The following is an 18,187-nucleotide window of genomic DNA, read 5'->3' on the forward strand; positions in this document are numbered from 1 at the left end:
TGCGGCCCTGCCTCACCTAGACGCCACCTGTAGTGGCCCCCGGCTGATTTGAGTTTGAGACCCCTGCCTTAAAACATGAACAGCCTTAAGTGCAGAAATGTTACTGAGAGGGAATGACAAGTTCCCAAAAGTGCCATGTAATGGACCAAACTAAAGATTGGAAACATTTATTTTTCACTTTTCTTTGTTTATATCAGTAGTTTCTGTTATCAGAAGAATACCGGGACGTGTGCGCTAGAGTCAAAGGTCAGACTCACAGCGGAGTGTTAATGTTTGATAAAGCTGAAATGCCTTCAGACAGGATCTTGAGTTGCATTCCTGCTGATTGAAGCAAAACAACAGCTTTATATTTACTGGAGTTTCTACATTTTAAATGCTGTAATTCATTTCAAACATATGATTATTACTGTTTTGCTAATGAAAACATAATAAATTTAGTTTAAGTTCTCATTATATTAATTTATTTAAAAATCTCGTTATTATACTGTTACATTATTGATTTTTTAAATAAAAATATCATATGAAAAACAACGTTGCAGTTGCGTTATTTTGTGATTAAAGAGGAACCCCACCTCACAAACTCTGTTTTAGCATTATCCTACCTTCCGATACGTCTTATATTTCTTTTTCCTCTTCTTCTTTTTCTCCTCCTTCCTCCTCCTCCTCTCCTCCTCCGTCTCCTCCTCGATCAGAGGCTCATATTTATCCGGCAAGATGCTGAAATAGACTTCTTTAGCACTTTTCTGCTGCTTCTCCCTCCCCGAAGAAGGAGCTGTAACATCCTCCTCCTGCTCCTCCGCTCCCATCCCGCGCTCCTTTTTCCTTCTCGCTAACGCTCCTGTTTACCAGCGGGCAGGAGGACCTTTGGAATGAGGAGGAGTCCAAACTTTATGAGTGGCCTGGAGCACTCAGGAAACATGGTATCCACTAAATTTAGGATTACAGAGGAATGTGGAGATTTGAGGGATTTCCTTTACATAAAAAAGTCATATATATTTAGCAATACTTTTGATAAAAAAATACAAAAACTACAACTAAAAACACTTTAGTCTGATTTTATTTTGTCACAAATACATCAAATACTGTCATAAATACAAGGTCACCACCAGTTTAAAAAAAATAGTTTGACATTTGTAAAATATTTTCATTTCCACCTCTTTAAAATATCATTTTAATGTTTTTTTGGGGAAAAAACATGAATGAAAAGCATCCTTCTTACCACTCACATGTACATAGAGTGTTTTACAAATATACATAAAATATACATAAAAATGATCTTGATTAATACTTAAAAATGCTTTAAAAGTCCGAAAAAGTCTTAAAAAGTACTTTTTTTAAAAAAGTTTTGTATCATATCCTGACTTATTAAAGTATAATGTTAAATTTGTGCGTTTTTGCTAACGTTGTGGTCCAAAAACAGCGAAAGAGATGCTATAAAACCAAACATGAACCTGTTAACATCCACTCAAAATATGAAATTCTACTGTTTTTTCTGGATCTTTTTAGTCCTTTAGTTCATGTAAGTCTGGTTCCAAAAAAGAAAACCTGAGGCGTCTCATATTTACTTGTGTTTTTCATTTAGAAAGCAATAAGCAAGGATCTGTCCAGCATCCGACCTCCTGAGGCTGAAAACAAAGGATTCAAGAGGAAAAGTAACCTCCAACGTCTGCGACAGGAAGTCTGGACATGTGTCCCCATATTTAAAAACAAACATATTTCCATTTAAAATATCCTTTTTTTCCATATTCTAAATAAATTTCACATAATTTTACACTTGTAAATACAAACTCTACATATGTTACATCAAACATTCAGGATAGGTGGATGTCATGCATGTACGTGTGGGTGTGTCGTGCTCTAAAGTAGTGTGTAGTCTGTCCAGAGCTTCATGTTGTTTTTGCAGACTTTGATGGTCTTTGGCTCTGAAAAACAAAAAGTAAAATGTGAATAAATATCAAAATGACTTCCAGGATCTGACAGTTTCAGTCCGTGGTGACTTGGGACAAACTTGTGACCCTGAATTTACATATGGTTAGTCTGTGGTGTGTCTCTCTTGTGTGGGGGGTTCGTATCACCACCATCAGATAGTAACATCGTCTTTGCTGCGTCTCCGGTCCGTCCCTCCTCTCCATTGGTTGCTACAGGAGGAATTTGTCCTCCATATCCTCTCTTTCCTCAATAAGTACTTGTAAATGCATGTTTTGTGTCGTAAATGATGTTATACTTTCGTACTTTCACTATCGTCCATGGGGAAACACTAGTGTTATCTGCGGTGTTTGCGTGTGTTATTTCGTGGACACGTCACCGTAAATATGAAATAACATTTTATGAGGATTTATTTTGTAAGTACAGTGAAAGCTTTAATTTTTAAACCTGGACCTGTTTCCTGTTTCTCTGGCTTTTTACAGCAAAATTTAAAGGGTTGACGGACCGGCGCCAACTTCTAACCACCAGGAGCAATGCGGGGTTCAGGGTCTCGTCCAAGAAGGCGGGATCTGGAACTGATCTTTAAATAAGAGGTCGACTGATTTACCTCTACTGCGGCGTAAAGCTTGTGTTGTGTAGTGTTGGGTAGCATTGCATTGCATAGCATTACGCAACATTGCGTTGTGTTGCATTCCATAGCGTTAAGTAGCGCTACACAAAATTGCGTTGCATAGCATAGCCTTGCGTTGCATAATGTTGCATTGCATAGAGTTGCATTGCATAGAGTTGCATTGCATAGCTCTGTGTTGCGTAATGTAGCATAGCGCTGTGTTGCGTAATGTAGCATAGCTCAGTATTGCGTAATGTAGCATAGCGCTGTGTTGCGTAATGTAGCATAGCTCAGTATTGCGTAATGTAGCATAGCCCTGTGTTGCGTAATGTAGCATAGCTCAGTATTGCGTAATGTAGCATAGCCCTGTGTTGCGTAATGTAGCATAGCGCTGTGTTGCGTAATGTAGCATAGCTCTGTGTTGCGTAATGTAGCATAGCGCTGCATTGCGTAATGTAGCATAGCACTGCATTGCGTAGCATTATGCAATATTGCATTGTTGGTTTGTGTTGCATTGTGTTGCGTTGCATAGAGTTGCGTTACATAGCTCTGTGTTGCTTTGTGTAGCGCTGCATTGTGTAGCATTATGCAATATTGCGTTGTGCAGTGTTGGTTTGCATTGCGTAGTGTTGCGTTGGTTATTGTTGCGTCCTACCTTAGGGACAGACGTCAGACAAAAATGACAGAGGCAAAGTAAATTTTATTTTGTGTGAACACAACAGAGACACACAGCAAACAGTCAGTGAATAAAAGGCTTGACTGAGATTGGACCGGAGATGGGATTTATTCTAAACTTGCTCCGTTTGGAAGTTTTTCTCATCTTTGGACTGGAAGATTTTAGGATATGTAAACAAAAGGACGTGTGCTTTTTTGACTTCTGCACTCAAAACTCTCTCGTTCATGTGTTGCTATGAAGATTTTTAAGTCAGTTTTAAGGCTCTACTTAGAAAACACGTGCTGTAAAGTTATACCAGTTGAACTTTAACCTATCAGGACTTGGTAGTGTTGTATGGGTAGCATCCTTTTTAAATAAAATTAATAATTCTAGTTTGTGCTCGATCAAACATTTTTAATAAATCAGAATAGAGCTGTGAAAGAAAAAGCTTGAATAAAATTGATGAGTTTTGCATCACTTCAACATTTCGCTGTAAGCATCTTTCATCTGTAAGTCCCTGCTAGTATCAGTAGTGACAGTCCAGTATTTATGCCATATGCTAAACCTGATAATTTTTTTTTTTAAGAGTGTACAACTATTTCCCTTCAAGGAGTTTCGTGGTTGTGCTCCAACCTTTCCCTGCTAATCAATAACTCTACACTAACTAGTCTCTGGTCCCAGAGTGTATCAGCCTTTCATCAGTTGTTGTTCCTTTTAGGATGGATACATTGTTTGGATTTTTTGGCCTTAACCTGTGCACTGTGCTTGACCTGGACATATTTAAATTGGGTTTGATTAACCTTTTTCAGTCTTTTATAGATTATTTTTACTGTATAACTTTTATATTTGACTGTATATTTGTATTTTATTTTCATTTTTGTTAGTAATAATAATGTAAATATAAAATCAGCCAAAAAGTCAATGAGGAGTTTGTGCTTTTAATTTGAAATTTGAAAAAGACAAACCCCAAAGAATTGATAATCAAAGTTTGGTGCTGAGAAATTCTAAATTCTGGAATGGAAAAATGAAAAAAAGTCTGATGTTTGACCGCACCGACACGCTCACAGACATTTGCATTTTCAAATGTCATGTCACAGTTCTTCTCAAAATCGTGAAGGCTATGGCAGGAAGTGGGCGTTCTTGGTGTGTTTCCATGTGTGCTTTGAGCTACTGTTGCATGTGGAGTGATAAGAGGAACTTGGTTTTAGCGGTTTTTGTTCACTCCGCCTGTAGTTTCATTTGTGTTCACTGACCTGAAAGGCCAAACTGATTGACTTGATGGAAACTGAAACTGCAGCTCGCTGACACACGGCTCGGTTTGTTTCCATGCTCGTGTTGGTTTGTGTCTGGTAACAGCGAGGATTGTTCTATGGTAATCGGCATGGTAGGATGTGGTAATAGCCGTTGTGTAGGTCATTTTACCAAACTGCTGCTATTCTCTAGCTATGATGAAAAAAGTGATAGAAGAAGTGATTTATTCAAAGGTTATTTCTATTTTATTTTATGATGTTTTATGATTATGATTTCATTTTTGTATGAACCATGAAAATCGTTGGTGAACGAGACAGATTTGTACATATGGGATTAGCATCAGCCTTGTTTTTCAATAGAAGTGAGCGTTAGCATCTATAGTTAAGCCAACTTTTCAAAGATCATTTCTGATTAAAAAATACATATAAGACAGGACAGCATTTGTACAACTTTGTATGTTTCTCTGTATCCTATGTTGTGTTTTTTTTTCAACTCAAGGCTTTCTAGTTGTTAACATGGTCACTCTGTCTCCTCTTAGATCTAACGATAAAACAACTCCAACATTAGGCAAGGCTAACCAAGTTACTGCCAGAGAGAAAGAACAAGTCAAAACTAGATGTGTGTAAATTTTAGTGACTTTTCAAGCAAATTTTCTTTTCTTTTTTTTTACCCACCCCCACATTCCTAATAGAGTCATATGTTTTGTTGTTTTGTTAATCTTAAATCAAGGAAATTGTATAGATTTTTTTCGCTATTTCAACAAAAAAATGTGTGATCTAGCAACAATCGCAACTATTGCGATTTTGCGCGCGCATGGTTCAAAATCTATAAATTTTAACTCCAATATTTTTACCAGCTTCATGTATGCTTGAGAAATTAAGAGATGATAGAAAAAATAGGATTAGTTTTAACTTTTAACTTAAATTCCCCCCCTAATCACTATATAGAGCGTTCGCCATTTTCTAGTGTTGTCCGAACCTACTAATTCCAAAATGGAGTGCACTAGAAATTTCCCAGAAGTCTTTGCGAAAAACTAGCCTGCATCGATGGTCACAGATTAGCAAATATAGACCACAATGCATTGTGGTTGAACAATTTCAAACCAAAAAAAAACGTATTTAAATGCAATATTTAAATAAATCATCCACATTTTCACCATCAGAACACAGTGGAGTCATAAATAAACGTCGTGAAATGTTCATTTTTATTCGATTTTTACGTGAAATCGGTGATGTCATATCCAGTGTTTAGAAAAACAAAAGAAAAGTAGTGAGCGTCGTGTCCGAATTACCTTTAAAACTAAGATAGTTTTATGGTAGCTAGGGATTGGAGGGAACTCAGACATAACCTAAAGCTGTTTTTTTAGTTCAAGATGGCCGCCTCCTTCTGAGATCAAAGGTCAACAAAACTTCGGTTGTAGACTTAAGCTTGGGGGAAAGAAAAGTTGCAGTTTTCACATATTGTGGGAAAACGTGAACATCGCCATAATTCTTTGAATATCCCCAACATATGTTTAGGTCATGTTAGCGGGCTTTTATTTAATTTTTTTTGGGGCTACATTGGCCATTTTTGCCACATTCATATTTTCGACAATTCCATTCACCATGACGTCATGTTTCTCACCGGGTACTAGGTATGCGCAAATTAAAGTGAGTTTTCGAGCATGTGGCGGGGGTCAAATTTTCTCTAAAACGTGCACATTTTTTATCTGTCTGCGAAAACAGTATGGCCCAAGCCGTGCGGGAGCTGCAGGTTTTGGGTTCTCCGGGCCTGTAGAGGTTTGTAGAGAGGACCGATCGGATCTTGATGGGAGTGGAGGTGTGTCTTGAAGTTCTCTTGAGGCTCATACGAACACCTCAAGGAACGCCATGAAAATGGAACGTGCCCATTTGATTTCAAAGTGGGTAGAAAATTTGGGCCCCGTTTGTCGGCAGTTTCTGTGGTGGCCCCACCTGTGTTTGTCCACATTGGCTTAAGTGGACACTCAGTGGGTTAGCTCGCAACGCTAGCCAGCCTCCCAGTGGACACGTACCATGCTATCGAGCTCTACTGTAGTGCGCTAGCATGCTCTGCTTTATTGAGCTAGTGAGCTCCGCTGTATTAAGCTAGTAAGCTCTGCTGTATCAAGCTAGTGAGCTTTGCTGTATCAAGCTAGTGAGCTCCGCTGTGTTGAGCTAGCGAGCTCCACTGTATCAAGCTAGTGAGCTCTGCTGTATTGAGCTAGCAAGCTCCATTGTAGCAACCTAGCGAGCTCTACTGTAGCGAGCTGTGCAGTAAAGAGCTAGCACACTCACAATGTGGCCATCTAGCGAGCTCCGCTATCCACCGGGTGGATGTCTAGCGTAGCGAGCTAACCCACTGAGTGCCCACTTAAGTCAAAGTGGGCAAACACAGGTGGGGCCACCACAGAAACTGTGGACAAATCCAATCGAGGCCCAAATGTTCTGCCCCCTTTGAAACCAAATGGGGCCCGTCTGGCCTTGCTGGCTGGGCTTATTTTAAGTTTCTCACACCAATGATATCATCAAAAGCATTACACACACAAGACCGTGTAGATGTTACACCCAATCTAACGTGTTGATTTTCTTGGTACTGCTCATACAGACATCACAGCCTTTTTCATAAAATGAATTAATTAACCATTTGAAAAAAGAAAAAAAGTCTCTTACATTTGTGTTTGGCAGGGTGACAGTCAGGCCAGTTTTAGTTTTCAAGCTCAGATTCAGCTTCTTTTTCCACATGTAATAAAACTCGACACACTCCGACACAGACTTGGTCTTGACCTGTGAGAAGGAAAATCAGATGTTCAGGGCTGACATTTTCTTCTAAAGTTTCTACGAATTAAAAGACGAGTATCTCAAGGTTTATTTAAGGAGGATTGAATAGCACCCGTATTCTTTTTCTCTTTAGTATTTACTTGAGGGATATAGAACTTCTTATTTAACAACAAAGGAGGCACGGCAGGTCAAAAGTCTTGCTTACGGCTTTGCAGACGCTCTGGAAGTCTTTGCGATGGAGCTGCAGGGACTTGGTCAGCAGCTTCTTCTCAGCTGCACTCCAGCTGACGCCTACAACATACAGTAAAGGTGAAGTCATCATGTGAGGGAGAAACACTTCATGTTGAGGAACAGGAGCTGAAGCTGACCGTTTTGGCTGTTCCGTGGTGTAGTCAGCAGCTTCTCCACTGTCAGCTGAAAGAAAACGCTACATTTGATTACATCTGTCATATTTGTGATGCTACAAGTCTTAGACTATGTACACGTAAGTATTTAAGAACGTTCTTTTAGTATACAGTGTTCATATTGGTCTGTTGCTACCCAATACCAGCGCAGGTACCAAAAGCTGGAGGACACTTGGTGCAAAATGTCAAAGACTTTTTCTTTCCAAGCAGGAAAATTCTAGAGGACTTAATTTAGGAGTTGTAGATTTGGAGAGTACAAAATGATGAACACGCACTATATAGTACACTAAATAGTGAGTAGTGAAGGAATTTGGACATAGCGTTGGTGTCATATAATTCTATCTAGACACAAACCGCAATTACTACCTTCTCCTCTATGATACATTTTCAAACGGTTGGCACTTCCGCGAACTGAAAAGGACACTACCCATACGTCACTACCAAACCCAAGTCCCTGATTGGCCAAAGTTCAAATTGCTTTACTTTCCGCACACACATTCCTTTTTTGTGCGGTTTGCTTGTAGAGCCTGAAAAAGTACTTAAAAACTTCTGTAGGTTGAGAGTTTTGAACTGGGAAGCCTGAAACGCACACAGGTCTTCTACTTACAGCTTTCCTCTAGTTTTCTAGATTCTGTACAACTTTTATTGACCTTCTGTGGTGAAGAGGTAAATCAGTCGACCTCTAATCAAAGACCAGTTCCAGATACCGCCTTCTTGGACAACACAATGAACCCCACATTGTTCCTGGTGGTTATAGGTTGGCGCCAGCGGAGCCACCGTCAGTGTGGGAACGGGTGAAAGGAACTAGGACTGCGCAGCGCTTTGGGCTGTCTAAGAAGGTAGTAAAAGTACGATATAAAATATACACCATTAGTAATTTTTGTTAATAATTTTTAGCGACAGCTATTTTTTTTGTACACTTCTACAGGAAAGTTATTTATTGTCTTTGATCCAATTTTAAGATAAATCAGATTTATCATTAAACATAACTTATACTTTTTCTAATTCTTTTCATTTTGTGGTTGTAAATATATTTTTTCTGTATTTAAATGTCAATATAAAAATTCTTTGAATTTGTGCTGGTTTTCTGTGCTTATTGTGGTTTTGATTTTAACAAAACCCCACAGAGATCTCAAACCTTTTTAGAACTCTGTACCAGACATTTTACTTTCCTCTACTAGTTTTTGGCTTTTTTGTTTTAGCTTTGTATTTGAAATGTTTATTTTTCTGCATTTTGTCCCTTTTTTGCTCTTTGTTTCATATATTAGTAAGTTATCATATGTATTTATATGATATATTTTATGATAATATAGCTTTAATCCTTACAGCAACTTAGTACGTTGTGAAAATTTACTTTGATGACTTTTTTACAGAATGTCAACAGTTAATGCCCCCTGAGGCCAAGTATCCCACATTCCTGAAGTCTACTCAAATATCATTACTGGTATGTCATGCTGCTATCATCACCTGCTAACAATGTAGAAAAATAAGTGTAGCTCTGCAGTGGCTTTTTATGATGAAATAACGATATTGATATTATATAGTTGATAGTTGATAGTTGATAGTTGATATATATATATATAAAATTTTATATAAGCTAAATACAAATATATATAACATGTATTTATATGAAACATAATTATAACAAATGTAAATAAATAATATTTAATACATAAAAATATATAAAATTGTTATTTCTTAATAAATAACTGCTTTGATTATTTTGTTATTCCTACTTCCTTTACAAAGTATACTGAAATAAGTATATATATATATATATATATATATATATATATATATACACACAGTATGTGTGTGTTAGTGTGTCGTCAAAAATATATATAATATAAAAAATAAAATTATATATACATACATAAACAGTATTTATGTATTTATATATAAATATGAATAGATTAAGTATATATAAATAATATTTAATATATCAGAAAAGTATATAAAAGTAATAGTATGTTTACAAAGTATAACCAGTTCATTTTTACATTTTATGTATAAAAACATTTTATGTATAAAAACTTTATTATAACTATATATGAATATATATGTATAGAGTATAACTAAAGACAATATATATATATATATATATATATATATATATATATATATATATATATATATATATATATATATATTAGGGCTGTGAATGTTGACTTGTTAATGCGCACGATTAATAAAACATAGTTATTTTTTTTATATTTATTAATAAATTAATTAACTCAGGCATTAGCATGACTAATATATATATATATATTTGAGAATTGGGGGCAGGGAATCTTAAATCAAAGAAATTAATCGCGAATCTAGAAAAAATTAATTGAGAATCAACATTAATTTTTGTCTCTTGTTTTTTTTTAGTTACAGTATTTGCCAGCCACTTATTAAATGCAAATAATATGAAATCACACACAAAATTGCTCATTTAGAATGTTTATATTTAACCATTGGGAACATAGGGTCTAAAACTCAGTTTTTGTCAACTTTTGAATTTACCACTGTGTTTTCCATTTAAAAGACTTCCTGGTTGCTTATTAGATGTCGTTCTACTCAGCACAACCGCTGACATTAGCATGAATGCATATACACATATATATATATATAAAACCGTTGACATTAGCATGAATGCATATGTACATATTTATACATATACTGTATATATATATATATATATATATGTGTGTTTTTTATTTTCTAATCAATGCATTTCATTAGTCTGTAATGAGTTTAAAATGTTTGAGTTAGTCCAGTATTTTTGATAATCTATGCTTGAAATAAACTGATCAATCAAATAAGCGGGGGAATACTTTACATATAAATATCCGCGAATTACAGGGGGAATACTATAAATATAAAATATTTTAAGTTTTACATCCAAACATTGTACCAGAAAATCTCCTTTGCACTCTGACAGGATGTGGAGGGCGTGTTCTGGACTGGTTCCGTTTCCTGGGACCAGACTGGACTGAGCCATCATCAGCAGCGCCTGAACTGTACAAACAGACCACAAACAAATCCTCTAAGTCACTGAATCTGAACACCTGATTATTTTGACATATCTCTGAGTCTTTGTGTACCTCTCTGTTGACTGACAGGGTCCTCCAGCTTGTCTAAAGGCCTCCAGGCTAGAAGTGCATTGTGGGAGTCTGAGTGAACGTATGTTGCGTCCCGCAGCGGCGGGATATCCGCCTGGAAGCTCCGACCCAAATTAATCCGCCTGTGATGATTTCATGTACAGTTACCAGACACTGAAATTTCAGCAATGATAATTTTGCACAATTCTGGCTACATACGGTTTAAGTTTCGTTGATGTTAGTGTTTCAGGTTGAGGACAGGCGGTTGTTGTGGCAGCAAGATCATCCAAATCCCCTGGGATTTAGAAATTCTAGTCAGTTTTTGGGAATATAGGAAGAATTGGGTTTCTTTTTTGGTATTAAACCACATTTTTGTTAGTTCATCCTTTAACAGTATAAAACATCTGATCAGTTCAGTTTTTCACCTAACTTACTGTGTAACTGAACCGTCTCTGGTCTCAAGCTAACAGGGGTGAGACCGCAGTACAACCCCGGCCCAGACCTCAGTGGACACAGCATTGGGGGAGGTCTGTAGTGACCTCCCTCCTCTTCGTTCTCCTCCTCCTCCATCAAGCTGCGATAGAGCAGCGTTCCTCTGAGGGCCGGCAGGGGGTCGAGGCCTTTCCTCTGCCTGCTCTTGACCGCCGCCGCCATTTCTTTTGTTCGGACGGGAACGGAAACGGGCATCACCATCGAGGCTGAGCTCTGAAGGGAGCAGTCCTGAAAGGGAGCAGGAAGGAGTTTGAGACTAAGAGACCACTAGAGGGCAACCAATCGAGCGTCTGAAAATGACATGTCCATCCAAAAATGACTTACACAGGCCATGACTAGCTTACAGTAATATGTTCTTTTTAAAGACACACTTCAATGAATATGCTGCTTTGGGTGTTTTTAACATGATGGAGGATATATATTAAGAAAATGATGAGTAAATTTGTGTTTTTGAGTAATCATAATTGTTGTAAATCAGGAGCAGACGGATAAAAAGGCTGTTGGAAAAACCTTGAAGTTGTTATTAGTGCTGTGTTAATCAATTTGAATCAATAATGGATTCATAAAAATATAGATCGATTTAGCACGTAAAGCTAGCTGGATGCTAACATTTAATAGAATTTCCCATAGAACGGCTAATGCTAACGCTCGGTTGACCTTAACAGACATTTCTGACTAAATTAGCATCTTTTTAAACTTACAGGCATTAATTTTCAAAACTCTTTTAAGCAAATATTTTTTTAAGTGGCGTAAAACACAGTATTTTGCTCATACTTTCTTCTTCTTCTTGAATTAAGTGTACTGCTATAGTGTGATCGCCACCTAGAGGCCAAACTGAAACACCCTCCAGGAGAAGCAGAACAATGTTTACAAAGTTAATGATCTGAACAGTTTTGTTGGCACTTCTTTTTGGAATCTATTAACAATCTCATTATTAATACATTTTACAGTACGTGACCTGTATCAGATTAATATAAATATTTTTAAAACATATGGTAGATTATTAATGTATTTCTAAATAAATGTGTAAACTCAAAATTGAATTGAGTAGATCAAAAGAATTTTAAAAATCGGAATCGAATCAATCCAGGCTCTTGTGAATCCAATCAAATCATTGTCAATATTATCGATCCCTGGTTGTGCTACGCAAAGCTACAAGCTCCGCCCATTCGTATGCATCCACCTCCAAACAAATAGATTCATGTACGTCTTTGTTTTCCTCGTCTGAGCTGGCATCTGGATCAAAATTGTACAGGTAGAAAGCTCCAATATTGCTCGCCATTTTTCTTTAGTGTAAACAGATGAATGATGGGAAGTGGGGGCGGGCTTACTCTGCACCAAAAGCAGAAACTATGTCCTAGAAAACAACAGGTTTATTGATAATTACTTAAAAAAAGACATAATTATAATTAAAAGACTCTTTTAAAATAGATCAAAAGATGATCGGAGAGGGACTTTAAAATCACAATCTGGACTTTTTCTAGATTAAATTCGACTTATAAACCCATCCATTTTACTCAAAAATTACATACTTTGGCATTGCTCTGAACCTTTTTCAACCACGCTTGTGACTTGAAACCGCTGTGGGAGCGCATGTGCCCGTTCAGTGCCGCCAGGCTTCTGAACTCACGCTTGCACACCACACACAAAAGCCTACAACACAAACACACCAACAATGAGCACAACAATTAGTGTAGATGCATGTATATATTTGAAAAAAAGTTTAGCACTTTTTCATCACTGCAGGGTACCTGGGATCTGGAACTTCACTTCTTTTTTCAAGTTGCATCTGATTCACCTGGACGCATGAAAAATATGATTCTTGTTGATCAAAGTAAAAACTAAATGTACAGTTTAGGTTTCAAAACTCAAAATTCAATTTCAAAAACATTTTTTTTTGCTTCAAATTTTCTTTTCACTTCTAAATCTTTTTTTTTTTTTTTTAACCCAAAAATTTCCGTTTCAAAACTTTTGGCCCTGATGTGGCGCGTTGGGGCGGGGTCCAGGGCGCCGAAAAGGGGGAGTAAAGGTGGCTGATTCTAGGGGTCCAGACTGTCCCATAAAAGTCCCTAATGCAAATTTGCCGCAGTCTTAGGGGGCCCTATAAAAATTATTTTGAAGGGGCCCAAAGTCCCTAGCGGCGCCCCTTGGCGAGGCTAAAACGAAGAACCAATCAAAATCAAGGAGAATCCACCGGTACTGAAGTTACCACCCTCATCAATTTTGATTGGTCCTCTGTGTTAGCCCAGCCCCAATGCGCCACAACGGGGCCAAACGTTTTAAAACTAATATGTTCAGATTTAAAAAATGAAAAAAAAAAGAGTTAAAAGTGAAAAAAAGTTTTGAAATTGAAATGTTGAGTTGGAAGTTGAAATTTGAAGTTGAAAATAATTAAGTTTATTTTACAATAGCAAAAGGTTTTGGAAATTTAAGATTTTTTTTTTTGGGCCAAACACCAATATTTTTTTTATTTGGGTTTCAAATATTTATGGCCCCAAAATAGCTCCATTGTTTTTGTCTTTTGAAATTGTAAAATGTTTTTATGCACTTTGAACTAAATTGGTCAGAAAAGTTCTCTACAAGTAAAGTTTGATTTGATTTGATTGTCTTTTGAGGTTATCTTTGTACTTACTCGACCTCTTCCTCGCCCTCCACCCTGCACCCTGCAGGTCACATCTGCAGAGAGTCCCTGACTGGAGTCACTGCTGCTGGTGAGGAGCCCCCTCCCCAGGCAGGAGAAGCTGTTCTCAGAGCTCACGGCGCCTTTCAGGAAACCAATCAAGTCCTCAATCGTGTCAGCTTGGCTCTGACAGAAGCGTGGGCTCATCTGGTGCTGCTGCTGGTTCGTGTCTGAGCTCAGATAGTAGCTGTCAGGCTTGTTGGGACCACAGCCCATGGTCTGATCTCTGCCCAGCTGTGGGGTTGTTTGTGCGTGAAACCCGGTCAGGTCCGTCCTCAGGTGCATGTGAGGGCCCGGGCTGGAGACGGCCGGAGTTTGAGGGTAATGTGGACTCGGTCCGGGGGTGGTGGGGCTGCAGAAAGGTTGAGGGGCATTACTGTCGTTGTAACTGTCATAGAAGAACTGGTTGGTTGGGAAGTCCTCTGCAGACGAGGAGCTCCATCTGCCCATGGCGCCGCCTGCAGAATTAAGCGGCGAGCACTGCAGCTGAGACAGGGCTGGCGCCAGGGGCCCTGCGCCGTGGCTAACCCCAAGTGAGTCACTGATGAGAAGTGGGTGAGCGTCGTAGGAGTTGTTCGCGGTCTCCATCTCATCTCTGTGGGGAGTCCCGCCATTGCTGAGCAGGTTCTGGTTCTGTAGGTGCAGATCCAGTTCGGCTGCTGTGGGGTACTGTTTCAAATCAGAAATCCTTTTAGCACGCGAGTCAACAGATTCAGCTGCGAGGATTCGACTGGTTCTTACCTGGAAGGTAAAGTCGTTGTGGAAGCAAGGCAGCTCGGAGGACGACTCACATTTGTTCCAGTCGGAGTACTCTAGGTCCAGATTGGGGTTCTGGTGGAAAGTGTGGTGCTGAGTCGGAGGTCGGAACTGTGGTGAGGGGCAGTGGGAATGGGCCAGGAGAAGGGGGTTGGCCTGGGGGGAGGCTAGGTGGGGTGAAGGGGATGTTGCTGGGCCCTGATAGAAGAGCTGCGTCTGAGGATGAGGGGACGTCACCTGAGGTTGGGGGAATTGGAATGAGGACACCTGACTCTGGGGTAAAAGATTAGGGGAGAGCAGATACGGGTGAGGGGATAACACCTGGAAGCAAGAAATAATTATAAACATGTAAAATGATAAGAGTGCAGATTTAATCCATCAAATAATAGAAGAACCTTGTTGGGTGATGGGTTTCCATGGTCCTTGAAGGATGAGAAAGAAGAGAGGGGGGGCAGTGAGTGCGACAGGCTGGAGTGGGGGGTTACGGGGGGAGAAGGAGACGACGAAAAACCCCACGAGTCAGACATGTTGTCGTGCACGCGCACACCTTTTGGCTCCGAGTGGGTGTACTGGCATGACTTCATGTGTGTGGAGCGAGCGGCGTTCTCATGGGGCTCTGTGGGGACACATAGATCAATGACAGTGATCTAAGGCAGCCTTTTTATTGGTTGTTTTCACCTTTTCACTTTTAACCCTCGTGCAATCTTATGGGGTCCAGATGACCCGACCCCATAAGAAGTGTGATCCCTTCCATAAAAAAGGTGGACAGGATTTTATATCTGCCGTGGACATCAGTGAAAATAAAAAATCATTGAAAAAAAAGTTCTGTTTGATGTCTTGTGGGGTCCAGATGACCCCACTTTTAATGTAAACATACCTAGGATAGCACTTACTATCTGCATGAGAACACTCTTGATATTGACTCTTTGTAACCACATTTAATTAACCCTTGTGGTATCCAACGTATGTTGGCGTTGGGAGTGGGGTCATCTTGACCCCACAAGACAGTGCGCCGAACCTTTTTTTTAAAATGATTTTAAATGTCTGTGGCAGGCATGAAATTCACCTTCATCCACATTTGACAAAGGATGGATAACCCCTTGGGTCATCTAGACCCCATAAGATTGCACAAGGGATAAATGAAGTTATGGGCTTTTATTTTTAAAGGTTTAAAAATAAATGTTTTTTTTTGTTTTTTTATTCTGTTTTTATGTCTTAAAGATTGACGCTTTTGGATGAAGAATTGGCTAAAAATATGAGCCTAAATTTAGGAACTGACCTTTTACACAAACCCTGCGGTGTGTGCCGTCATTTACAGAAAAGTTCGGCTAAAATTAACACAAATAACCGATTTTAAACTCTTGTGGTCACATTTCCAGTTAGTTTGGGCACCAAATGTAAATGAAATTCTTGACCCTGCCGAGTTTTAAGCCGTTTAATGGTGTTAAGAGGAAACTTTGAGAGACCGCACAGCAGCTGGATGTAGCTTTATGACTAAGCGTGAATGTGATAACATGACACGTTTGAGAGTTCAGAACCGGACATGATCAACTCCGCTGTATCTTAAAGAAACAACTTCAGTTTTGACACTGACTACAAAACTGAAGTCCACATTTAAAATAAAACCAACACAAATGATCTGACTCAATAATACGATTTTGAGTAACTTTGATTTGCCTAAACACGTTTTTTTCAATTTAAATTGTTTAGAAGCAGCACTTTTGACTCTAAACATGATAAAGATGTGGTTTTATCGACTCTATCTTTCTCTGAAATCTTTAAATGAACCTCTATATTAGGAACACACATTGTGCAAACTAACACAAATACTAAAATCAATCAATAAAATCAAATAAAATGTAAATGACAATTAAAATACTGATTTGAAATCGACTTCTAAAGTTGGATGAAAATGAGATGGGCTCTCACCTGAAATGTCTCCGATCTAAAGAGGATGACTGTGTGAGAGCTTGTGTGTTTGTGTGTTTTTGTGTTGTCAGGATGTGGTCATATGTTCTTCCTCTCTTTGGTTGACTCTTTAGACTCTCTGCTTCTTCCTCATACAGACACATTTAGAGTCTGACTGAAAATGAAAAGGCTTTAAACATAAGGGAGAACCTCTACGATGATGATCTGCTGGTTTATATATACATAAGAAAAGAGGTTAAATGTGAAAATGAATGACATGTTGAGTTTATAAATTAAATCAAACTATTTTTGTCCTTAAAGAAGCCAAATAGTATAATAATTCAAATTTTATTTAATATAATATATTTTTTAAAATCCTTTATTTTCTTATTTAGAACTTCCAGTTGGTTATAAAACCTGAAAAATGTGAAGCTGTTTATAAAGCCTACCTGTACGTTTTCAAAAAAGAGTAGCAAGTTTCAGTTTTGGTTTGCAGTCAACGTGTTTGTTGTAATCTTTCATTATTATTTTTTATTTCGGCTTGTCAAATCAAAGTATTTTTGCTTTAATTAAAAAATATAAAAAAATAAAGAAAAGAATGTTGATAAAAGACCCATAAAATGTGGAACCTTCGTTTGTTGAGAGCAGCTTGCATGAAAGTCCGGATCCCGTCTCTGTAACGAACCTATGGTGTTGGACCGTGAAAAACGACAGTGAAAAACTTTATGAACAACTTCTGACGCCATTTGTTCCTTTTATTTTCAAAATAAACGACATATACGCCTGAAGCAAAAAGAAATATGCGTTCATAAGACACATAATTAAGAAAATTCTAGAAGTTTCATGTACTAATTTAAATATTTGATTTACATTGAAAGTAATAACACACATATAACATACATTTAATAACTTAAAGTCATAATTATCCCTCAGTTTTTATTTATTTAAGGAGTCTAACATATATATATCATTTATTTTTCGGAAGTATGTGCTTCATGCGAGGACTAAAGTTTCACAATGTCAAATCGTTGCTTTTATTCTGAAAGGTCCGGGCGGAACTGCTGCGCGCGTGTCTCGAACATGGAAGCTAAGACTGTGTGGAAACATTCACCCTTCAGCCTTTGATGTACAGGTCAGCGCCTCTGCTTTAGAGCGTTCGAAAATGCTAGTCGGTGTTTGTGGCCGCGTGCTTACTGAGGGACAGTCCGTACGTTTGGACTTCCGGTTTCACAGCGTGGACGAAGTAGTGACTTAAGCTAGTGCTAGCTTCTGTTCGTCACTCTCCTGCGGGGAAGGGTTTGTGTCGTCACGCCTTACGTTTTACGTCGTCTACTTAAAAAAGTAAAAGCTTTCTGTGCAAATTTTGTATTTATTTATCTTTTAATATTTAATTGTTATCCACACTATTTATTTTTTATGATGATTTCACTCAAACCACTACTGAGAACATATCCTTTTATTCGCATGCTAAATATATCCTGCCAACTTTTCAGTGTGGATTTTGAAATTTTCTTCTTTTTTTTGTATCCTAACCCTATCCTTGGTATGCTCCTTACACCCCACACTTGATTACACCCATGAACCTCTTTGGTCTGTATAGGGACCACAAGCCACAATTTTCTAATGTCCAGAGACAAAAAAT

The 18,187-nt window shown here is 38.2% G+C and overlaps 3 protein-coding genes across 10 annotated transcripts in view; 1 reads left to right on the forward strand and 2 right to left on the reverse strand.

Moving 5' to 3' along the window:
• The window catches only part of LOC112156839 (uncharacterized protein C1orf115), an 8,473-nt gene extending 7,627 nt beyond the window's left edge, over positions 1 to 846 (reverse strand). For 3 of the 5 annotated variants that reach the window (XR_004948961.1, XR_004948963.1, XM_024289230.2), the window contains exon 1: positions 603 to 846. Coding sequence is in view for 2 of the 5 variants with exons in the window: in XM_024289230.2 (XP_024144998.1) it covers positions 603 to 806 (204 nt within the window). In the remaining 3 variants the exon portion in view is untranslated. The remainder of the gene's footprint in view (positions 1 to 602) is intronic. The other 2 variants (XR_004948962.1, XM_024289231.2) reach the window with 2 other exon arrangements.
• Positions 847 to 1,058: 212 nt separating this feature from the next.
• On the reverse strand, positions 1,059 to 17,466 carry LOC112156753. Of its 2 annotated transcripts, none has more exons than XM_036214694.1 (14): positions 17,175 to 17,466; positions 15,033 to 15,253; positions 14,623 to 14,958; positions 13,834 to 14,550; positions 12,953 to 12,999; positions 12,734 to 12,854; positions 11,144 to 11,429; positions 10,929 to 11,004; positions 10,713 to 10,852; positions 10,523 to 10,626; positions 7,588 to 7,633; positions 7,425 to 7,510; positions 7,112 to 7,225; positions 1,059 to 1,922 (listed from the first exon to the last, which is right to left on the reverse strand). In XM_036214694.1, exons 2-14 carry the CDS (start codon positions 15,219 to 15,221, stop codon positions 1,887 to 1,889), a joined length of 2,298 nt encoding a protein of 765 aa, XP_036070587.1. In that variant the 5' UTR covers positions 15,222 to 15,253; positions 17,175 to 17,466; the 3' UTR covers positions 1,059 to 1,886. The 2 variants fall into 2 exon arrangements, with proteins under 2 accessions (XP_036070587.1, XP_024144853.1); XM_024289085.2 differs by having other exon boundaries at positions 16,567 to 17,466.
• A 109-nt stretch (positions 17,467 to 17,575) lies between these two features.
• The window catches only part of lipt1 (lipoyltransferase 1), an 8,558-nt gene continuing 7,946 nt past the window's right edge, over positions 17,576 to 18,187 (forward strand). Inside the window, exon 1 of one of the 3 annotated variants that reach the window (XM_024289184.2) lies at positions 17,576 to 17,677. The gene's annotated coding sequence lies outside the window, so the exon portion shown is untranslated. The other 2 variants (XM_024289183.2, XM_024289185.2) reach the window with 2 other exon arrangements.

Source organism: Oryzias melastigma, linkage group LG2 (assembly GCF_002922805.2).
Source record: "Oryzias melastigma strain HK-1 linkage group LG2, ASM292280v2, whole genome shotgun sequence".
NCBI classification, from domain to species: Eukaryota; Metazoa; Chordata; class Actinopteri; order Beloniformes; family Adrianichthyidae; genus Oryzias; species Oryzias melastigma.

What these genes read in the sequence shown, in the direction of transcription:
- LOC112156753 (XM_036214694.1), bottom strand. Translation starts at nt 15,221, where the DNA reads ATGAAGTCATGCCAGTACACCCACTCGGAGCCAAAAGGTGTGCGCGTG. An exon ending in ACATCAACGAAACTTAAACC is followed by an intron (nt 10,853 to 10,928) that starts GTATGTAGCCAG and finishes AAATCATCACAG; the next exon opens with GCGGATTAATTTGGGTCGGA. An exon ending in AGTGCAAAGGAGATTTTCTG is followed by an intron (nt 7,634 to 10,522) that starts GTACAATGTTTG and finishes GTTTTCTTTCAG; the next exon opens with CTGACAGTGGAGAAGCTGCT.